The sequence below is a fragment of the Canis lupus genome, chromosome 28 (assembly GCF_003254725.2).
Source record: "Canis lupus dingo isolate Sandy chromosome 28, ASM325472v2, whole genome shotgun sequence".
Taxonomy (NCBI): domain Eukaryota; kingdom Metazoa; phylum Chordata; class Mammalia; order Carnivora; family Canidae; genus Canis; species Canis lupus.
Window position 1 is genome coordinate 16,298,256 of NC_064270.1, and position 24,468 is coordinate 16,322,723.

At 42.5% G+C, this 24,468-nt stretch overlaps 1 protein-coding gene across 12 annotated transcripts in view; it reads right to left on the reverse strand.

Annotated features, from left to right (window-relative positions):
- Window positions 1-10,873: 10,873 nt before the first annotated feature.
- Window positions 10,874-24,468, reverse strand: part of STN1 (STN1 subunit of CST complex) — a 62,644-nt gene continuing 49,049 nt past the window's right edge. For 3 of the 12 annotated variants that reach the window (XM_049103057.1, XM_049103066.1, XM_049103058.1), the window contains exons 9-10: window positions 22,051-22,133; window positions 21,284-21,528 (exon numbers count right to left, since the gene is read on the reverse strand). In XM_049103057.1, coding sequence (XP_048959014.1) covers window positions 21,403-21,528; window positions 22,051-22,133 — 209 coding nt within the window. In that variant the 3' untranslated portion in view covers window positions 21,284-21,402. Of the gene's footprint in view, window positions 11,323-20,745; window positions 21,529-22,050; window positions 22,134-24,468 lie in introns of those variants that run through there. The other 9 variants (XM_049103063.1, XM_049103056.1, XM_049103049.1 and 6 more) reach the window with 7 other exon arrangements.

Here is a 24,468-nt window from a genome sequence, read left to right on the forward strand (position 1 = left end):
AAAGAGGTAGTATTTTCACGATTAATTTTATTGTTTCACGAACACAATAAAGCTTTGTGACCATGGACCAATGTGAAACATCTGAAATTGGGATAAAGAGTTTTATGACCTTATTGTATTAAAAGTTTCTTCCCTACGCTGTCAGAACCCATGTACCAATCTAAGATTATTCACACATTTGCTTGGGACAGAATACCCCACTACTCCTCTGTCCTTCTTGATAAAGGATGCTAGAACACCAAGGGATGGCACTATCTAAATATTTGACCTTGAGCAAATCACTTAATGCCGTAGGGATTAGAGTCACCTTATGGTTTTCTTTTGTCAAATGTGGGTGCTGAACTAAATGGTTTTTTTAAAAATATTTTTTTAATTTTATTTTTATTTATTCATGAGAGACACACAGAGAGAGGCAGAGACACAGGCAGAGGGAGAAGTAGGCTCCATGCAGGGAGCCCGATGTGGGACTCGATCCCGGGACTCCAGGATTACGCCCTGAGCCAAAGGGGCTAAACTGCTGAGCCATCCAGGCGTCCCAAAAATATTTTTATCTAAAAAAATTTTTTTAAGATTTTATTTATTTGAGAGAGACAGAGACAGAGAAAGCGAGAGACTACATGAGCAGGGAGAAGGAGAAGCAGGCTCAATGTGGGGCTGGATCCCAGGACCCTGGGATCATGACCTGAGCTGAAGGCAGACACTTAACCAAGTGAGCCACCCAGGTGCCCCACTAAAAAGTCTTTCAAGATTCCTTCCTGCATATACTGAGAGTTTGGAAACTCTCAGCAGTCCTTACTCCTGTGGGCATAGTTTCGAGTTCTTTGTTTTTAATTATTAGCTGGTATGGCATTTGACATTTAAAAAATAAATAATGTATCAACTAAGCATCTACTCTATGTTCCTTTATAAGACATTAAGAGAGAAAAGAGAGAGAATTCAATTAATGTTTGTGGAACTGAAAACTGAGTCCAACTGACCAATGCTTATCCCTTCCCTCAAAGAGTAGGGTGTCCAGTTAAGAAACGGGGATATCACTAACTCTGTATCTAATAAAATGTGTATTAGGACTCCAGAAAATGGGACTCAGAGCAGTCAAGGGGAGCTTCATGGAGGAGGCTGCCCTGTGCTGGGGCCCTGGAGGATAGGCAGAGTTTGGAACACCTTGGAACACTCTGCCTCCCCTGAACTCTTCTAGGCCAGCAGCACTTGTCCCGAGCTGTCTTGACATGTGTGTATTTGTCCGTAACAGACTTCATTTCTTCTGAAAGCGCCTCTTCTAGGCTAGGATCCACTCCGAACATGATTCTAAGCACAGGGAGGGCAGACCAAAGGCTCCATGCTCCTCCACCATTCTAGTGACTTAGTCCTTGCCTGCAGGCGTCGGTCTTTTCCTAGCCTGAGAAACCCCAGACAACCTGATAGCTCTTAAATTCAGGGTCTTGGGGCACCTGGGTGGTTCAGTGGTTGAGCATCTGCCTTTGGTTCAGGCCATGATCCTGGGGTCCTGAGATTGAGTCTCGCATCAGGCTCCCCGCAGGGAGCCTGCTTCTCCCTCTGCCTATGTCTCTGCCTCTCTCTGTGTGTCTCTCATGAATAAATAAAATCTTTAAAAAAAAAATTCAGGGTCTTGACATACAACTTGAATACTCCCAACTTCCCCTTGTGCTCCCAAATTACCTCAATTAAAGGGAGCAACTGAGTGGAAGCATCCATCCCACTTTAAGCACTTCTTCCTGTTCAGCATACTTTTACTGAGTGCCGGGCGCTCCCCAGAAATGACTGACATTGGCCAAAGGCCCCTTGGAGAGGGGACCATGTCCCCATCATGCTTGGCACATAGTGGGTACATTGACTGGTCTGTGTTGAAAACATCTGCTCAAGTAGCTAGCAGTGCTGTAGAAGAGTAGGTAAATCCCTATTTTTGCCCCCTCCATCTATGAATTGGGGATGACTTCAGTCCGAGGACATTGTGAGAGTTCAAATGATACAATATAATCATAAAAATGCCAAATAAAAGTTTAAGATAAATAAGGGAAAGAGGACTCAAACTAAAGATGCAAACTGATGGATGCCTGAAAATCTGATTTTTCCAAAACAGTTCATTGTAAGATGCTTAGTTAGAACAAAGATTCTTCCAACTGGAAGGGATCCAAGAAATTATTTATTCCTCTAATTCTACAGAGAAGCAAGCTGAGGCAGAGAGAAACTAAGCAAGTTGCCTGATGCCACAGAGCCAGGTAGTCCCAGGCCAGCAGTCTTTCTCCCCCACCCCCTCCATGCTTAGGAGCCTATTCAGAGGCAAGAAACGTTCATTGAAAGAGCACACTCCGTGCACTGACAAACATCTGCAGATCCAGAATGTTTCTTTCCCTTGAAGCCCGAGTCTCCCATTCCATTCTCTGTCCATACAAGCATCACATAGCTGCCTGGACCCCCCAGCAAGGCGGGATGTCTGTCAAGGCCAGGGACTGTGTGTGTCTCCCTGGAAATCCCATCAACTCCCCCCACACGGAGCCCACCTTGCTTCCTCTCCCATGTAGTCTTCATGACCACGCCAAACACAGGAAAGCACTGAAAACCGTTAAATGCTAAACAAAGGCACAGTAGCACTCTCTTCCCTTTTCAGAAAGTTGATGGCGATTGCTAACCACTCCTTTGGTCACTAATCCCACATTGCCCTACGACAGCTCCACTGCGACTGCATTGAACCCCGATCAACACCTTCTGTTGCTCTTGAATTTAGTTGTGCTTATGTTGTGCCTTCTAGACCAGTAAGAAGGCTGTGAAGGTCTGGAGGACTGTGACCACAGACTCTGGCACCACCCTTTCCCTCCCTGCCCCCGCCATAGCACCCCACCACCTGCTGCACATCCCCCCATGCAACACAAGGCTCTCTCCATTCCAGGCACTCAAGGGATAGTTGTCTTCTTAAATTTCTGGGCTCTCAACAGATATCTGTAGGTGCTGATGATAAAAGTGATGTCTAAGAAGAGCTCAACAGAGCTCTGGAACAGGATTTACACAACCCGGGTCACTTGCTCAACCACAATCCAGACTTGTGACATTGACGTTACTTCCCTTCTCTGGGTCTCTGACGATTTTTCTGGTCCCTTCCATGCCACAGAATGGTGGGAGACTGCTATGTAAAGTGAGGTATAGGTGGACTCTTCCCCAGAGATGTATAAATTTGAGTGAAATTTGGGGCCCCCTCCTGGCCAAAGTGGTTTTAGCACCTTTAACTCCAACAGCTGGCCCCAAGGTATCCCTTTCAGTCCTCAGCTGACCTCTGGCCAGGTATGAATGACCTGACAATTTATAGACTGTGAGCATCCAGGGTGTTTCTCTAGCCACCACCCTCCCACCCCCCGTCTCTCACTCTTTCTCTTTCAGATCAACCTTAGTAGTCTTATGTTTGGGGAGTGTGTTAAAGATAGGCCCTCCTGAATTTGGAATAGACAATGAGGTCAACTTCCATTTTCTCCAGAGAAAGGTAAATTGCTGGCCAGACTTTGCCTCTCTTGCTGTGGAATGGGATCAGGATGAGGTGCCAGGACTGCCCTATCTGCTCAGCCCCACTATTCAATAATTGCAGCCATAATAACGGACCCCTCCTGTTTGCCAAACCATCAGATGGGGGAAGCCACCTCTACCTGTCTCCCAAAACAATAAGAATATCAACAAAGTCTCAACAGGTGTCTTTACATGGTGTCATGGAGTCTCAGCCTCTTGTCTTAGCCTTGACTCTGGTAAGGGTTCTTAGGCAGCAGAATTTTTTGATAGAACCGCTTTCAAGTTTCAGCCTTAGCAAATGACCATGCCCCTGGAATACCAAAGGGAAATCTGATAACTTGCATGGCCAAAGATGATAAGGACACAATCAGAGTCACAGAGGGGAAAAAAGTATTCTATAACTCCAGACATCTGGTGCCTCAACCAGTGCATTGTGTTTTAAGACCCGCAGGATAGGAGTGTGGACAATTTCAGACATCTATCTCAGCTACTGAGCATGCCTTCAAGTATACTCCTCCCTGGTAGGGGGTTACCGGCATCATCTTATATAAAAGATCAGTCTGCCTAGTTCCATTTAACCATAAGCCACCAAAGATTTTCTTTTTCAAAATCCCCTGGATTTTCCAGAAGCCAGCAAACCCTAAATTGGCCACTGGATGACAAAAAGAACAGAAAAAAAAAAAAAAACCCTTGGGGAATTCAAAGGCAGTTTCTTTAAATAGCCTGAAGCCACAAATAACCAAAAATATGAGTCTGGTTTTGGTTTGACCCTCTTGTCTTTTTTTCAGTTCTGTATTCAAAAAATGTTTTGAACTCATATGTCTATTTCAGGTGAAAGAATCAAGACTCTGAAAGTCAGGTCTGACTCCAGCTTATATCCTGGTTTCTCTGTCCCGAGCAGAAGATATCCCCATAGTTGATCCATTGCTTACCCCCTTAGGCTAGAGCAATTACGGGGAAGCTCTTGTAGTAGGCTGGGTTTTCCTACCTGGGTGAACCTGGAGGGGATTTGGACTGTCAACAAGGTGTTGCCCTAGGCTGATTTCTATGATCACTTTGATTCCTTTTACTGCTTACTATATGAATAGTGCATACCTTTGTTGAGACTGGTTTACAAGTGCAAAAAATTGAGCTAGGCCAGCTAAAAAAAGAAGGGGCTTTATTTATTTTTTTTTTTTAAAGAAGGGGCTTTATTTCCAATATACAGCAGTGTCTCCTTATCCACAGACATTGAGGCTTCTCAGTAGAAGCAGGAAGGAGCAAATCTTTGAGAACATGCTCATTGCCCCCCATCACTTATCTCTGCTTAGCACTGTGTGTTCTGGTTCATTCTTCTCTATCTGCAGACTGTTTTTCTCTGCTTCTCTACCTACACAGCAAGAGCCCCCCAGGGCCCAAGTGTCTACCAGTTCCTCAATTCCAGACACACATAGGACTCACCAATTGCCTCTGGAGTCCAGATCTGAGTTCCCAGGAAAAATAATCTCATTGGCCCAGTGTGAGTCATGTGTCCACCCTGACCCAATCAATTACCAATGGGGTGGAGTCAAGTATTCTAAACATTTCTCTTGAGAGCCAACCAGTCTTCTAAGAAAAAAGACTGATTTGAGTGACCCACACGCCCCAGAATACACCTACTAAATTACTGTTTACCGTTTCAAGGACTTCATCTGTTTATTCACTCAATGGAAATTGAAGCTATCCACAAGTTCACCCACTCTGCCAGGACCTGTGGCTAAGTGTGGGGCAAGCCAGACCAAAGTCCTTGTTCTCAGAGAATTGTATCACCTTTAAGGAAGATATACATTGTTTTAAAAATCATTCAAATAAATGTAAAATTATAATCGTGACAAATGTTATCAAGGTGAGGCAATCATACTAAAGTGTGAATGGTGGTGATCTCTAGGGGTGGGAAAGTAAAAACTTAAATTTTAAAAATTAATTTATTTAAAATTTTAAAATTCTATAGTTCACATATCTGTCTGTAATAATAATTTGTTTAAATTGCATTTTGAAAGCATACTATGATCCCTTGGTGAAAGGCCCAGGGGATGACAACAGCTAGAAATCTGCAGTGCAATACAAGAGGTGAAAATAGCTTGGAGTAGGATGATGATGTTGGGGGGAAGTGATGGGGATTGTAGGAGGTAGAGTGACCCCTGTTTGGTAATGTTGGTCAGGGATGAGGAAAACCGAGGTGCTAAGGACAGCTGTAGGTTCATGGCCTGTATAACTGAGAGGATGGTGGTGCTATTCAGTTTTCCAACTTCATTTAGTCTGTGGGGACTGATCTGGTCAATATCAAAAGTTCCCTTTAGCTATTATCATTATCACCACCATCATCATCATAGTAACAATAACAATGGTAATCTCGGCAATGTTTTTTATAGTAATCTTTTTAAATTTTTTGTTTATTTAAGAAAGAGAGCACGAGCAGGTGAAGGTGGGGAGAAGCAGAGGGAAAGGGAGAAGCAGGCTTCCCACTGAGTAGGGAGCCTGAATTGAAGCTTGATTCCAGGACTCCAGGATCATGACCTGAGCCGAAGGCAGACATTTAACCCTCTGACCCACCTAGGTGCCTCTATAGTAATGTCTTTATTTTTAAGATTTTACTTATTTATTTGAGAGACAGCATGAGAGAGAGAGAGAGAGAGAGAGGGAACACAAGCAGCAGTGAAGAGTAGAAGCAGAGGGAGAAGCAGACCCCTCCTGAGCAGGGAACCTGACACAGAACTTGATCCCAGGACCCTAGGATCATGATCTAACCTGAAGGCAGACATGTAACTGACTGAGTCATCCAGGCACCCTATAGTATTTTTTTAAAGATTTTACTTATTTGAGGGGTGCCTGGGGGCTCAGTCAGTTGAGCATCTGCCTTTGGCTTGAGTCCTGATCTCGGGGTTGTGGGATCAAGCCCCATGTCAGGCTCCCTGCTTGGCCAGGAGCCTGCTTCTTCCTTTCCCTCTCGCTCGCCCCTCCTCCCCTCACTTGTGCTCTCTTTCTCTTTCTCTCAAATAAATAAAATCTTTTTATTTTTAAAAAGATTTTACTTATTTGAGAAAGAGTATGCATGAGTGGAGGGAAGGGCAAAGGGAGAGAGAATCTCAAGCAGACTCTGCACTGAGCAGGGAGCCCACCATGGAGCTGGATCTCATGACCCTGAGATTATGACCTGATCTGAAATCAAGAGTTAGTTGCTAAACCAACTGATCCACCCAGGCTCCCCTCTCAGCAATAGTTTATTAAGCCTCTGCTGTGTGCTGAATGAGCACCATGTTCATGTATTTATTCTACAAATGGGAATTTAGTCAAAACAAGAATGTCCTTCTTGGTGAAGTTCACAGTCTAGGTGGAGGAAACAATGAATTAGGCAGGGGGAAAAAAAAATCAAGATTTGGGGGTCCCTTCAGATCTCTATTTTTTATTGTTTTAAAGATTTTATTTATTTATTCATGACAGACACACACACACACACACAGAGAGAGAGAGAGAGAGAGAGAGAGAGAGGCAGAGACACAGGCAGAGGGAGAAGCAGGCTCCACACAGGGAGCCCGATGTGGGACTCTATCTTGCGTTTCCAGGATCACACCCCGGGCTGAAGGGAGCGCTAAACCACTGGGCCACCGGGGCTGCCCAGATCTCTGTTTTTTAAATATTTGTTTGGTATTTATTTAATGAGAGCTGGGATAAATAAATTTTCTATTACATGTGCACTTCTTTCTCTATTTTCAGAGTAAGGCATTTATTAAATGGCTTGAAAGCAGTGTGTTCTGAATCATCTTTTATTTCATGGTTTTCCATACTTGGATAATGTCACTCACATACTTCCATGAGTAAAAGTAACTTACATGGATATAGCTTCAAACTCTTAAAAATATTTTAAGAGCATCTTTCTTCTTCTTCTTCTTCTTCTTCTTCTTCTTCTTCTTCTTCTTCTTCTTCTTCTTCTTTCTTCTTCTTCTTCTCCTTCTTCTTCTTCTTCTTCTTCTTCTTCTTTTTCTTCTTCTTCTTCTTCTTTCTTCTTCTTTCTTCTTTCTTCTTTTTTTTTTTTAACTTTCATGGAGGTCAGATGTTTCCTATATTTTGAAGTTCTCTCTCTCTCTCTCTCTCTTTTACTTTTGGGGGAGGGGAGAGGAGGAAGTTTTCTGAATAGTTAACTTCTTGGGAAGCATATTAAAAGTTTGAACTTACTTAAAACCAACCATTCCTCCCAAGGAAACAGCTCTAGGCCATGGATTACTGCACATTGACCTTGCAGCTGGGGGTGACCACTGCTGACTTACAAGGCTGTCTGCTGGCCAGGGTCAGAGCTGGCCCAGCCCAGTCTACAAGTGCAAAGCATCCTGTACAGGCACACTGCAAGAATGCTCCACAGAGATGGGAGGTGCTAGTGAGGAGGGATTTGTAATTTCCACTTGGAGGATATTTTAATGTGGCAGGAACTGGACCTTTTTGTGCCAGGAGATCCTTGGAAAATCCCACCCTTTCAGGCCAAAACTTAGCTATTTGTCTACCCTGCTTAGCACACGGTAGATTGCCACTGTTCAGATTTTTAGAAACAAAATAGAAAACTCTCACCAATGGATAGCCAAGAAACCATGTAGATGATGTCTGATTATTAAGTCATGATACTATTAAAACATAAGAATGCCAGCTCTATAAACACAGAGATGCTGGTCTGTTTTCTTATCCTGACACACCCCCAGTGTTGAGAACAATATCTGACATACAAGTTTTCATTAACTAAACTGTAGTGAATATTTTTTACTTTTTTGAGCCATATGATCTTTGTTGTAACCACTGAACTCTGTATAATATGCCCATACTATAACCCTGTAATTTCATTCCTAGTATAGATCCAAGGGAAATTAGTGCATATGTCCACATAAAAAATGTACTAAAGGATTTACACCGTATTCGTCCTAATTATTCAAAACTGAAAGCCACTCTGATGTCCACTGAAGCTGAGTGGATCAATAAATGGCATTACATTCATACAATAGGATACTATACATACCAGTGACAAAGAACAAACAATTGCTATGTACAACACTAGATGATTGCAGACACAATGTTGAGCAAAAAAGAGACAGACTCAAAGGGCACCTACTGTATGATTTCAAGTATATAAAGTTCAAAACAACCAAAATTAATTTATGGAGGTAGAGATCATATTAGTGGTTGCCTTTAAGAAGTATAAACTGGGAGAGGGTACAAAAAACTGTGGGTGCTGGAAATGGTCTTCCTCTTGGTCTGGGGGGAAGTTCAAAGCCATGTACTAGAGTCAATTACTTCAGTGTTATTTATATATATACCTTGCTGGGGACTGAATGTGTAACCCACCCCCCAAAAGTTCTTCTTTCGAAACCCTAATTCCCAGTGTGATGGTATTTGGAGATGGGGACTTTGGGAGGTAATTAGGTCAGGAGGGTGGAGCCCTTATGATGGGATTAGTGCCCTTATAAAAAGAGACATAAGACAGTTTGTTTCTTCTCTCTCTCTCCTGCCCTACCCGACCTCCCACCTATATGAAGAAACCAGGAGGAGAGTTCTCACCAGACCCATCCATCCTAGCATTCTGATCTCATACTTACCAGACTCCAGAACTGTGAGAAATAAATGTCTGTTGTTTAAGCCACTTGGCCTATGAAATTCTTGTTATAGTGGCCAGAATCAACTAACACAGATCTCAATTTTTTAAAAAAAATGAATAAAATAAAACTAAACAAGTCAGTCTGAATAAATCTCCACAAGATTCTGGTGAATAAAAACAATGCACGTTGCAGAAGGATATGTACAGTATACCATTTATGTAAACGTTAAAAATTTTAAAAATACTATATATAATACGCATATGTTTAGGGGCATATACACCTGTGGTTAAAATACTTAAAGTGGACAGGAAGAAAACATACCAACTTCAGGATAGTGGTGAGAGAAGGGAACCAAAAGATTCTGTAATTATAGTAATACATGTCCTTTTAAAAAAAGAATTAAATGTGATAAAATGCTCTTATTTGTCAAACTTGGGTTAGGAGAACTTGTTTTTCATATTACTGTCTGTACTGAGAAGTATGTTTGAAATATTTAGAATTTTAAAATTCTTTAAAGTGGAAATATAAAATCAATCAGTAGGGACAATGAATGTGCTTTGATAGGCATGGAAATCTGGTTATGGATTCAGTTCCAGGTTTATATCAGTTTCAGCCATCTATTTTTATATTTTGTTATTGTTACCCAGCATCAGGTGGTTCTTGATTCACACAGAGATAGTCCTTGCAAATAGTAACAGTCTTTATGCCACTTGTCTGGCAGTCTTCTGACACATTAATGAAACTGTTCCAGAAGCTTGCAAGAAGAGTGACAAGAATTTTCTGTTTCAGTTATATTACTAATAATAACTAACAACTGCTCACATTCTTAAATTGACTCTATTTCTAGGTCAGTGAAGGGTTCCTCTTCTAGATTTTGCTTTCATTGCTCAGTAAAAAGTATTATTCAGAAATGCTTTGTAACTTTATAAAATGTTCAATGGGGCCATTTGAAAAATCTGGTATCTTTGAGTCTTAATGGGTCACATATCTTACAAAATTTCAAGTATTACTTCTTTAAAAAAATTTTATTTTATTTTATTTTATTTATTTATTTTATTTTATTTGATAGAGTGGGAAAGAGGGAGAGAGAGAACGAGTGGGGTATGGGGCTGAGGAAGAAAGACAAACACTCTGCTGAGCACAGAGCCCAATGCTACGACCCTGGGATCATAACCTGAGCCAAAGGCAGACTCTTAATAGACTGAGTCACTCAAACACCTCAGTATTACTTTTTAATATAGAGCTGTGACTTAAGTCTTGATGTCATTGCTAACACTTTATCTTTTTTTTTTTGGCTAACAATATATCTTAAAGCACTCAATACTTTAAATTCTCAACATAAAATAAAATCCCAATCTTGCAATACAGCTTCAGCCTTCTCAGGTTTGTAAAAATACCAGCTGAACCGTTACATCTAAATTTAATTCATTTAAATAAAGGAAGTATTTCCCTAGTAACAGGTTTTCTTTAGCCAAATAGAGAATAATTTATTTCCTCATTTGAAATGGTCACATCAGCATCTTGCTCTGGCCTGAAAAGTAAAAAGTAAATTCTAGATCTCATTGCCCATGTTATTATTACAATAATCCAAAAAAAGTCTAACGAGTCTTCAGTGTGAAGACTGCACATCAGCGAGACTGCACACACACACCATGCATTTTAAGAGTCTGTGTTCTTGATAATGGCTAATGCTTACTGTGCGTATCATACTTTAACCAAACTGAGTTTGCTCCTAGGTGAATCATAAATAGAAACTACACCAGGTAGAGTTGTCACACAAAGGAAACTTTATTTGCAGCCAATAAGGAGAACACAAGGAATAACTTCCAAAGCCATGACTCCCTGGGCAAGAGTGAATAGGTTCTTTTTATTTAGGGTTAGGATGAATATTTAGAAAGGGGAACCTTGTCATTATATGTAAAGGTTCCCACGGGCATAAGCTTGCTCATGTGCCTTAAGGAAACATGACTATACATACATTGCATGTTCTGTAAGTGATGCTTGTGATCTGCCTTGAGTGGAGATTTTACTATTTCATTGAGGTAAAGGTAACTGTTGGTCTCTTGGACTCCATGGGTCACTCCATGGTCCATCTGTGCAGGTGTGAGTTGGGGGTTAAGTTCAAATTGGTGTGGGTGGGCTGGAGCTCTTCATCCCAGCAGTTGTTAGTGCTGTGAGGGGTAGTTTCTGTTTCTTCCTGGGATGCTATGCCTGTGAGCTGCAAAGAAGAGCGTAAGGAAAAATGTGGAACCAAAGTCAGTGGGTGGGTTTAGGCAGGTGAGCAGTAAGAGTCAGGTCTTGGGGTCCAGCTGTTGACAATGTGACACTGAACCCTGGCTTATGAAACAACTTGACAGAAGACACTACTTCCTCACTCCCCCCGACCTGAATAATTATTTTCTCACCATCTGAATGTTACTACTATATTTTTGCCAGTATTTCATGGTGTGTGTATGTGTGTGTGTGTGTGTGTGTGTGTGTGTTTCAATCTTCCTCATAATAGCTGTTCTTTCTGACTGCATATGTGGCAGAGGAGTGTGGTGCAGAAGGAGGGTGGGTCTGGGTTTGGATTCCTGCTCTACCATTAATTCTTTGTGCAATCTTTTAACCTTTGCGAGCTTTGTGCAAGTCATTATTTACTCTTTCTAAGCTTCAGTTTCTTGCCCATAAAATGGAGATAATAAAACTTAATTCAGAGGGTCATTGTCAGGTGAACATGAAACAATTTGTGGAAAATGGTTAGCACAGTGTGGGCACGTGTTAAATCTTCAATAACTATTAGCCACCGCCACCACCATCATCATTACTACTTACTAAAATGAGTACATTTGTTCTCTGGTCCTGCTGGTTTGTAAAGACCATACATAACCTTCATCTTCAAACATGAAGCAACTTGGATTCATTGATTCATTCAGTAACGATTGAGTGCTTGCTCAATGAGCAAGTTAGACCAGAGCTCCACCCTTAAGGAACTTCCATTTTTAGTGTGATTTGTGCATTTGCAAATTTCTTTCTGGGTGGAATCATCAGGTGGTGGTTGTTGTTGCTCTTTCACAGAGGCCTGCTATTTCAAAGTGTTCTTGCTTGTTACTCGATTATTGATAGATCTTATTAATAATGGCTTGAGGTCTTCTAAGCTTTTCCTTAATAGTATGTGCTCCTCTGTGGGCACTGCGTTATTTATGTGCGGCACTAGAAGTGCATGTTCATCACCAGACTTCTTTGCATATGTTTTTACAAAAGCATTAAGCTGTTCATTTTCCGTGGAGTGAAACAGAAAGCCTTGTTTTCACGCTCTGCTGTGTTTAGTCTCAAAATGTCATTGTAGCTTGGCAGGGTCTATAAAACTAATTTGCAAAATTTACTACACAAAACATATTTAGGACTTGGGTAATTTTTATTGCCATAAAAGGTGACTTCTCAAAACAACTAAACATCATTGTTCTCTCTTGCCTTGGAGTGGGCTTTGAATAAGCATTTCCAGTGCATTGCTTCTGTCACCTATTGTCAGTGAGGCTAATGTTTCAAAGAATTGGCCTAGGGTGGGATATTTGATATTTTTTCCTGATCAAGCTCATCATATTCAAATTTTCTTCTTCTTCTTCTTTTTTTAAAGATTTTATTACTTATTTTTTTAATTCATGAGAGACACACACAGAGAGAGGCAGAGACACAGGCAGAGGGAGAAGCAGGCTCCACGCAGGGAGCCCGACGTGGGACTCAATTCTGGGTCCCCAGGATCAGGCCCTGGGCCGAAGGCGGCACTAAACCGCTGAGCCACCCAGGCTGCCCAAATTTTCTTCTTAAATATCCTGTTTTTCACTAGTGAAATTCATTTTTAGTTTTTAAGGGTAATTTTAAAAGCTTAGTTGAAGAAGATCTTACATGTATATACATTAGCTATTCAGGCACATCCCATGGCTAATGTAGGATAGTGCCTCAATGAGAAGAATAACACAGAAACTTGTTACTGCAAGACTGATGAGTGCATGATAAGGAGTGCAGTTGCCCTGTGGTCACCGATGTGTTCCCATTTGGAATTATAACACATTTGGATGTGGATATTGTTGCCTGAGTTTTAAACATAGTTAAAACATAGTTTAGAGGGGCACCTGGGTGGTTCTGTGGTTGAACGTCTATCTTTGGCTCAGGGTGTGATCCTGGGGACCTGGGATGGAGTCCTGCATCAGACTCCACACAGGGAGCCTGCTTCTTCCTCTGCCTATGTCTCTGACTTTCTCTGTGTCTCTCATGAATGAATAAATAAAATCTTTAAAAGCCAAAAATATAGTTTAGAAATTTGAATTTTTAGGGAGTAACATGTAGCAGCATTCTGTTTAGATGTGTATAGATGACTTATAGACGTGTATCAGACACTGGCAGTACCCTGCCCATGTCATCTCAGCCCATTCCAGAGATCTGCAGCTTCAGTGGACCTTCCATACACAGTGGCAGCCTGTCCCCTCAAGCACCTGTGTTTTTCTGCTTGGAACTTTCTCTGGCTGTCCTCTTCAGAAGCTATAGTCCCTCTGAGCCACATACAACCAGGAGGAACTAGAATTGGTGAATAAATCCCTCAACTCATTCCTTAGACAATCCTGAGGTGTGTCCACATAGTCTCTCGAGGGGCACAGTTGGATTGATCATCAATTGCCCAAAGTGCTAACCTGTTCATTAACATACCTTCATTGGCTTTCTCCTTTTCCTGTCTCACTTCCCCACACCCTCATCATGCTTCTCCAGATTATGTTCCTCCAAAATTACTTGCATCCAAATCACTGACATGGGACTGCTTTGAGGGGAGCCCACAGTTAGACGCTGTGAACATTAAATGAGGTAGAAGGATTCCCATCTAACAGATAGGGCTGTGGTGGGCACAAAATGAAGTGGCTGTCCAGTGCACAGTAGTTCTCCCAGTTACCACACCTATGCTACCTCTTTCCTTTTGAAGAACTGTTCTCCTTCCCCAAAGAACTGCCTCCCTGGCCACAGTGATTGGTTGAGATTGGAGACTTGATCCAAGCCATGAATAACACCCCACATCATTACAATTGTAATTGTCCATTGAGAGAATGTAACCCACATTGGAATAACCAGAAAATTTCCCGGGATTTTTCTAACTGATGCTACGAGAAGAGAACTTCTTTCCTCTCAGAGCTATGAAGTTATGAACCCAGAACTGACCTCAGTCATCTCTCTTACCACACAGAGAAGCCTGCTCACAATGCAAGAGTATACAGTGAATTCTCAGAGAGGCAAGGGATGAGCACTAGAAGCATCTCAGTGGCATTGGAATCTCTAGGACAGTCAATCCTAAACCAGCTCCACTCTGTCCCTCCCCACAGTTTGGTTATGTGGACTTCTCTAACACATCACCGTGTTGGCATATGCTAGTTAGAGACTTTATCACTTACAACCAAAGACCCTTACCACAGATGTTTAACTCTGGGGCAGAAAGTTGGTTTGGGAGTGAGAATGTAAAGCAGGAGGATCACTGTTTAGATACCATGTTTTTCAGTCCTACAATTTCCATTTTTTTTTTTTTTTTTTAGTTTCCAGATTTCTCCTGAACTTCTCATCTCTTCACCCAGTATATGCATCATTCACTGTAGACTCTTTAACATATTTGTCAAAGTTATTTTCAAGTCCTTGTCTGCTAAATCTAACATCTGTTTGAGCCTGTTTCTATTGACTGGTTTATGTCTTAATTATGGGTCACACTTTTCCTTTTCTTCACATATCTAGTAGTTTTTGGATAGTGAACATGGTGAATACGTTCTAGACACTGGACGCTATTATCTTCCTCTGATGAACATTGTCATGCAATAGGCAGAGAAATTATTGGTTGGATTACATCTCTTAAACTTACTTTTAGGGGTACCTGGGTGGCTTAGCGGTTGAGCATCTGCCTTTGGCTCAGGACATGATCCCGAGGTTCTGGGATCAGGTCCTGCATCGGGCTCCCTGCAGGGAGCCTGCTTCTCCCTCTGCCTATGTCTCTGACTCTCTCTGTGTCTTTCACGAATAAATAAAATCTTTAAAAAAATGTTTATGACTGGCTTTTAGGTTTTATTAGGATGGGTCTATTTTAATTTTAACCTTAGTGGCAGGGTGAATGCCTTAGTCAGAGATCCAGTCTTTACTCAGAATTCGGCCCTTGCACAGTTTCAGCTGAAAGCTTGAGCTGTTTACCAAACTGCTATAGCTTGGTAAGACTTTCAACTCCAAATTCTGTTTTCCCTGTGATAGGCAATTGTGGAAATCTCTGCTCAACCTCTCTCAGCCATTGGCTGTTGTTTTCCTCTTAGAATCCTTAGAGTTTCACCTGGACACGTACATCAAGGGTCAGCCAAGGATTTGAGAATAGTTTTAGCACCATTTTTGGGGGGCTTCCCACTCTGTGACTGAGTCTTTTCCAGAATTTTCTCTTTAATCTTCAGTCACTTTTGTTGCAATTCCTCAGAATCATTAGTCCCTTAATGACCCATACCCTGTGTAATGTACAGGGGTTGAGAACCCTGTTAGGGGTTCTCAAAATGTGGTCCCCAGACCAATGGCATTAGCCTCCTGTGGGAACTGGTTAGAAATGCAAAATTTTGGGCTCCACCCCAGGCCTAGTGAATCAGAAACTCTAGGGCTGGAGCCCAGCAATCTATATTCTAACAAGCTCTCCAGAGAGCTTGTTTGAGAATGAGTGCCTTAGGGCAAAGCTATACAGGACTTTCCCTTCCTTTACTATCTGGATGCTCTCCAATGCTGTTAAATAGGTTGGTGGGGTTTTTGTGTGTGGATGTGGGTGGGGGTGTCCAGAATTTGTAATCATTATTTGTAGAAGGGATTAGCCATAAACAAGCTACTCCGTCAGATGGGAATTTGGACGTTCACTTTTCAGGATACATTCTATACTATATACTGTTCGATTTTTTCTAAGAATCTATGTTCTTTGTCACTTAAAATACAAATTTAAAATACTTTTAATTGCGATTTGAATAGAATGTTTGTAAAATCCTGGAAGCACTTTATCGTTTTATGGAACACAGCTTGAAAATCTCTAGTTTAAACCATATGATTGACAGTATGGGTGGGGATTAGCTTCAACCATGCATAGGAGTATCTCTATGGCAACTGTCACCATAGCATCAGGCCTAGGACAGAAGTAGTAAATGAGCTTGTACAGGGTCAGGAGGAATGCAGTGTGGTATCTTTCTGAGTCCCATTCCAGGAAATCCCAGAGACATGCCTCATACCTTGACAGAAGACTGCAGATAGTAGCCGGATGAAAATGACCTCTTTGCTAAGAGCTGGCTGCTCATTGCCAGCATTCCAACCTGTTTTCAGAAGGAGGCTCTTCACTCCTGTGCCCCATATTCATATCAGCTTTGGTTGATCAGGCCTCACGTGTTAACATTCACCTGCTGTCTTTGCTCCTCCATATAAGTACAGGGACTCCCCCTCAAAAGGAGTTGACCTTAAGTTTTTCAGTATGCCCACCCTGCCAGACCTATGGAATGAAGAGGAAGTTCATCTAAAAAATCACCTCGTCTTCTCTTCCTCTGCCTGCACCCCCACACAGACCTGCTGGGCTAGCAAGCAGGCACTGGGCAGTGCTTCCTCAACTTTAATGTGTACACGGGTTCCCTGCAGATCTTGTTACAACGTAAATCTTGATTTAGTGGGTGTTACGGGCTGAACAGTGTTCCCTCAAAATTCATATGTTGAAGTCCTAACCCCCACTACGTTAGAATGTGACTGCATTTGGAGAGAGGGTCTTTAAAGAGGTAATTAAGATTAAATTAGGTCATTGAGGCAGGCTCTAATCTACCTAAGATGACTGATCTCCTTAGAAGAAGAGGGGAAAGGGGGCGCCAGGGTGGCTCCATCAGTTAAGTGTCTGCCTTCAGCTCAGGTCATGATCTCAGGGTCCTGGAATCGAGCCCTGTGATGGGCTCCTTGTTCAGTGGGGAGTCTGCTTCTCCCTCTCTCTCTGTCCTTCACCGAAGCTCATGGTCTCTCTCTCTCTCTCAAGGAAAAAAAGAAGAAGGGAAGACAGACACAGAAGGAAGACCATGTGAAGACATAGGGAGAAGATGGCCATCTACAAGCCAAGTAGAGAGGCTCCAGAGGAAACCAACCCTGCATACACCTTGACCTTAGACTTTAAGTCTCCAGAACTGTAAGAAAATATATTTCTGTTGTTTAAGCCACCAGTCTGTGGAACTTTGTCATAGCATCCTTAGCTGACTAATACAGTAGGTCTGGGGAGGGAAATAATTTGCATTTCTAATAAGCTCCTGGATGATGCTGATACTGCTGGTCTAAGGACCACACTTTGAGTAGCAAAGACCTGGAGAATGTGATCCCTTTTTGTTTGATGGCAATGTCAACAGCTTCCCAAATCACTGAGTCTGTGGGGCAGAAGAGCGCTTCTTTCTTAAGCTCTGCCTTCCTTAAGATGGCTAAGGCAATTGTCTCAGCCTTTTTTATTTGCATTACTTTTGAGATATTATAAATATGAGGAACCTTTCAGGGGATGAGGTTAGATTATATAAGCAAATTAGATGCACTGGATAATAACAATACATAACTGGGGAACTCACACTCCGTCTAATGTGGGCAGCTGCCACTCTCTCTGACCCAGAATATGAGCCTTTGTCATATTTTCCAAAGTTTCAAGAGAAGCTAGAAATTTAGAATTTTACATTAAATCTCTAAATTTTCTAACTTTTTTTTTTTTTAAGATTTTACTTATTTATTCATGAGAGACACAGAGAGAGGCAGAGACACAGGCAGAGGGAGAAGCAGGCTCCATGTAGGGAGCCCGATGTGGAACTCAATCCGGGGTCCGGGGTCTCCAGGATCACTCCCTGGGCCGAAGGCAGACGCTCAACCGCTGAGCCACCCAGGCGTCCCTAAATTTTCTAACTTTTAAATGTTGGCAACTCCATCCATTTATTTTTGAGATGTGAAGCAAACGAGCTCCCTGAGGTCCTGGACATGTTCTTGATTTGTATCTTGTTTTGGGAACATACGTAGGTAAAAATTCATCAAGCTGTGTGATTAAGATTTGTATAATTTACTCCTAGTAATTTATGCCACAATAAAAAATCTGCATGGGAATGATGCATATCAACCTCAAGGTCACCTGTGGGGTGGAGGCGAGGCAGGAATGGGGTTAGTTCTACCTACATCCCCATCATGTTTCTTTAAAGAGATAGAACTGAAGCACATATGGGAAATCATCATAGCTGTCTCAGCAGCGTCCAGGTTTTCTGCCTCATTTTGTTCTGTATGTTTGAAATATTTCATAATTTAATATTTTTAATATTAAAAAATAATAATGCCTGAGAATACCAATACTATACGGGCCAAACCAAAACCTCTGGAAGTTTCTGAACTATTCTTTTGGTCTTGCTCTGAGGCTGTATTGCTGTTTAGATAAGAATGTTCATGGGCCTGACCTACATGTCCTACATGTGTCAGCTGTCCTACATGTGTCAGTAAATACCTGTCCTCCCCATGCCATGTGTGTGACATGATGTGATCCTACTCACTGAGCCCAGCATCCTATAGGACTTTCTTACTAGAAGCAGTGTTCTCACTGTAGCTTCAGATGTAGTGAAAATACAGTTTATACATCAACCCAAATGTGAAGACACTGTTGGGTTCACAGTTCAGGGCTACCTGAGAATAGGCTTCTCCGATCTTAAAAGCAATACAGCCTAATGGTTAATCTCACTGGGTCCAAACCTGGCGCTTCTGCTTACTTGTTGCGTACTCCCTCAGGCAAATTAATCTTGGCTTCAATTTCCTCACATGTAACACGGGAATGATAATAGTATCTACCTACCTGGGTTTACGTGAAGATTTAAGTTTGCTGAGTGATGGGTGCATGACTTTCAAAAATCATCAGCTATTATTAAGTACTTTTTTTTAAAGGTTTTATTTATTTATTCATGAGAGATACACAGAGAGGCAAAGACACAGGCAGAGGGAGAAGCAGGCTCCATGCAGGGAGCCCGACGTGGGACTCGATCCCGGGTCTCCAGGATCAGGCCCTGGGCCGAAGGCAGGCGCCAAACCGCTGTGCCACACGGGCTGCCCTATTATTAAGTACTTAACATTAGTGAAGTTTTAGTTCAAATATCTTTGCTACATTATGGATTAAATTTGAGGTCACAGCATTAAGAAACTGATAGGTGACCACCAGGCCTTGAAGAGAAAGTATTTTCAACTCTGATTCAGGAGAAATGTGATCAGTCATAGATACCGTTGCAAAAGCAGAGGTGGGTAACACTCACTTTCTGCCTTCAAGAGACTGACCTGTTTGCATCCTTTGTGAAAGACCCCAAACTGCTAAATTAAAAGTTAGGGGAAAAGAGTCATGGAGGCTCCAGGCTGGTTCACTTACTGGCTGCTGAAACCTCAGGACTAGGGCATCTGCCCCTCCCTCTGGATGGTGGCGTTGCTACAGCAGCCTGGCTTGTTGACATGCAGTGTTGTTGTTTGGGGCTTGTTGCTCAAGGTAATTATATTCCTCCCAGGAACAGCACCCTGCTGGCAGCTTTGTGACCCAGAAAGAGCTTTAGCAGTGACTAATAAAGCTGTGAAGGATGCATGCACCCAGATCCAAGAAAATCCATTCCCTAAAGGAATATGATTTCAATGACTTCTTAGTTGGTGCTTCTTTGCCTTTTAAGCCACAAGCATTAAGTTTGTCTGACATTCCCATTATCCCATTCTGCATTCTCCAGTAAGGCTGTAAACCCCTGAGTAAATCACTGAGACAATCACCTGAATGTAAGAGAGAAGAGCTAATTACCTCGGAGAGTGCATTTCCTATGTGGGTCTTTCCTTGAATCTCAGGAGATACATTCTTGGAGCATTCCTGCTGTCTCCGGTTCAGAAGGCCCACAGATGTGCTGGACTGTCTGTCTTTCCCTTCCATTGGCCTAAAAACTCCTGTGGCATGTCCTATTGTCTGCCCAACAGAACTTGGGAGTTGCCCTGGCCATTCCCACTCTCCTTCACCCCTAAATGGGTAACCCAAACCTCCTACTTCATTAATGTCTTTGACATCTGTCCACGTGCCATGGCCCCAGTTCAGGCCCCAGGGCCCTTCCCTGGTTCCTGTCGCACACACAGGCTCCCTGGCCTACCTGCCCTTGAGCTCACCCTTATGCAATGCTCCTCTACTCTGCTGCCAAGCGGGTCTTTCCAAAATGTAAATCTGATGCCAACTCTCAGCTTAAAATCTTTTAATGCTGTCCCCCTCCCCCCACCCACACACTGTATTCAGACTAAATATTCCCAGTATTGCCAGAATTCTGAGTTGTCAAGAAAGGCCAGAAATCTGGATTTTTATGTGAATTCCCCCTGCCATTTTGCTTATTTTTAGAGCTATTACATTTTCACATTAAAAAAATTAGAAAACATTATTGCAATAAGTCTTCCACCCACTCCTGGCCCCAATTCCCTAACTGACGAGGCCACCTCTGTTACCAGTTACTTCTGTAGCCTTTCAGACATACACAGAAACACATGCATACACATTCGCACACACACACTTTTTTTTAAAATATAGATGATAGCCAATTTTTAAAAAATTTTTATTTATTTATGATAGTCACAGAGAGAGAGAGAGAGAGAGAGGCAGAGACACAGGCAGAGGGAGAAGCAGGCTCCATGCACCAGGAGCCCAACGTGGGATTCGATCCCGGGTCTCCAGGATCGCGCCCTGGGCCAAAGGCAGGCGCCAAACCGCTGCGCCACCCAGGGATCCCCGCCAATTTTTTTATGATATAAAATTTTAAACTTCTGAGGGTCAAATAGGACGCATTTGGATCCATGGTCATAAATTATGTAGGCATGTGCTATGACCCACTTGATCGAAAGTTGCCTGAAGACAGGGGTGAAGCTTTTTCTTGGCATCCCCCTCTATACCTGGCATGATGCTTTGCACATAGCTAGCACTCAATAAGTGCATCCATTTATACACTTATTAAACACCACTCTGTGCCTATTGCTGGGTCTGTCACAGACCTCCAGGTGAACTGTGACAAGGGCACCCTCTGAGGAAACATGAGAGCTGTTAGTTAAGTCTATCTAGGTAAGTCTCCAGCCCTGGGGAAACATAACCAGAACTCCACCGGCTATAGTTCACCAGCCCCACCCCCACCCCACTTTCCCTGGTTACTTGATTCTACAACAAATGGACAGAAAAAGCAGATCACTTCCTGTTCACAGGCTTGCCCCGACGGGGTTTCTGCTTGTGCTGACACCAGCATTCCCAAGCCAGCTGTCATTCCCAGAAGTGGTGATTCCATTTTTTGCCCTCCACCAGGTCAAGGCAAGCTGGAACGGGCCAGAAACCACAGGCACAGGCAGTTAGCTGACTCCTCCTGGGGCTCTGGGCTGGGCTGGGCTCCTGGAATGAGTAAGGCCTTTTCAAGCTTCTTCACGTTGGGAGAAGACTCACTGCTCAGGTGGTTTGCGGCCCTTCTCCTAAGTTAGATCCTATTTGCTCACTAGCCTGTGGGCCCGGTCATCCCTGGCTGGTTAGCATGCAGGACGTGGCAGAACAAGGTAATAGGTTCAGTTCATGATATGGTGAACCCTGCTGAGGAAATGTAACAAACTCTTATCACAGTCCTCCTGCTCCCCAACCCCCCATCCTTGAGAAGGATGTTTCTGCCATGACACAGGACAGGTGGGTGTCACAGGCAGCATGCTTCTGTGGAGGGGTCATAGGCAATCCCCCTGGAACTGTGCTGTGACCTCCTCTCTTTCTCTCCCACTCAAGAGGCCATTCTGGAATGTAAGTTGGTGGGAGCATGAATTTGTTCTAAGACTCACTTTGAATATATTCTAATTGTAGTGCTATATGAATCTTACTCCCAAAACTCATATAAGTGAGACTTGTCATATTCCTTTCTTTATTTCAAGTTACCTTGAACTTAAAGACCTCATCCTCTGTGCAGGCAGGAAAATAATATTGGTAGGTAGCAGGTGGAGCAGCCTCTCTCTCTTTCCCTGGGGATGTGTGAAAATCCAGGAGGTTACATAGACCTGGAAAACAGAGACTAATCCACTATTCTCCTGAGACCAAGTGTTCTGCTGACATACCCCCAGGCTGTCCCTGCAGAGAAGGCTTGCGCAGCTTCCATTCCAAGCTTGGGAATCTTGGCTAACGCAGGGAATCTGAGGCCAAAGTTCTAAGCCTCAGAGAGACACCACAAAGCTGCTGCATAGAAGTCCTGCCCTCCTGCCCACCTGCCTCAGGCACCGTAGGGAGTACATTCCGGTCTGCAATGCCTGGAGTCCACTAATCTCCAATCCCTCCTAGGCTCCAGGCTTCCAGAAAACATAAGCCAGGTTGTCTGCACAAACAACTTCTGCATTTGGCCCCCAAACCAACCTCCCCGAGGCAAGGCTGGCTTCCTGCTCAGAAAGAAGAAATTAAACACAGGAAAAACAAACCCCCGTGCAAAGAGCTCAAAATATTACCCTACCACCTAATTTGTATTAGAATAAACTAATCATTCACAGATTTCTGTACATGACAAAATTCAGTACTCATCATGAGTCCATTGTGGCACACGTCACAGCTTATGCGGTGCCGCCATTGCTTTGTTCTAAAGTAGAGCAGGGGAAAAATGGATCTTCTGTCCTCACCCTTGCTTTATTTCCCCCATTCACTGATTGTCCTTGGAACAAAAAAAATAAAAACCCTTCTCCCTGAGGAAGTGATTTCTAGGCAGAAGATTATCAAAGGGGCTGCTGCCCAGTGCCCCAATTAATTGGACCAAATCCAGTCAATGATGAAAATACAAGCATCACCTTATTACGATAATTCTGCAACACTGATTAAAGTGGAAGTGGCATTAAAACCATTTCTATCCCTAAAACTATCTTCTCCACTTAATTAGCACTTTCTTAACAATCCATTTTCAAATTAATATGGCTAAGGACAATGTCAGTGAACCAGAGCTGAATAGTCTCTGGTCTAGGAGAGGTCTGCATCGATAATATGATGACTGCCTTCATGTATTAGTGTATGTTATATTTGGGCAGGTAAGGGACCCAAGCACTTGAAGTAGCAAAATGGAAACCTTGAGGTTTGAGTTCTTCACGATGTTTATTCAAGCTGTGCATCAACTAGGATCTCAGTAGCAGGTCTGTGGACTGGTTCTGTAGCTGACACCACTGCAGAATATAGGATCAGGGCCATTCTCAGCCTCTTCTGGAATCAATGCTTACTATCCAAGGCAAAAGTGCATCTGTCTCGAGGTTGCCCATAATGACAAATACTCAAGACTACTCATACATAAAAAAATATAAAAGCAAACGAAACCCAGAAATCATTTTTACCTATCAGATGGTTGGTGATTAAAACCACAGATAGTACATATTATAGATGAACTTGCAGGCAAACAGTAGATTCATAAATCATTGATAGGAGTATAAATGGCCCAGTCTTTTTGGTGAGTAATGTGTCAATGTCTATTTGAATTCTTAAATGCTCATGCCCTATTTCCTGGCAGTTGCATGGAAATGTACCATACAAATATACTTGCAAGTATATGGCAAGAAAGGAAAACTGTATAAGGATGTTTCCTGAAGAACTGGTGGCAATAGAAACAAACTGGAAACCAGTTAAATACTTCTCAACAGGAATATGGTTAAATACATTAAAGGACAGCCACGTGAGGGAATTTTGTGATCATTTAAAAGGATGTGGTCAGGAGCGCCTGAGTGGCTTAGTTGATTAAGCACGCAACTCTTGGTTTCAGCTTAGGGTCATGAGATAGAGCCCTGCTTTGGGTTCTGTGCTCAGCAGGGAGGCTGCTTGAGGTTCTCCCTCTCCGTCTGCCCCTCCCCCTGCTCACATACTTCCTCTCTCTCTCTCAAAAATAAATAAAAACTTAAAAGAAAAAAAGGATGTGGTCAAATAGTTGTTTTGATGACTATAACTCTGTAATATACGGTTGGCCCTTGAACAACAGGGGTCTGAACTATACAGTTCCACTTATACATAGAATTTTTTTTGATACAGTACTCTAAATTTATGTTCTCATCCTTATGATTTTTAATAACATTTTCCTTTCTCTAGCTTACTTTATTATAAGAATACCATATATAATATATGTAACATACAACATTTGTGTTAATTGACTGTTTATGTTATTGGCAAGGCTTCCAATCAATAGTAGGCTATCAGCAGTTATGTTTTTGGGGAACCCAAACTTATGTCTGGATCTTTTTTTTTTTTTTAAGATTTTATTTTATTTATTTATTCATGAGAGACACAGAAAGAGGTAGAGACACAGGCAGAGGGAGAAGCAGGCTCCTGGGGAGCCTGATGTGG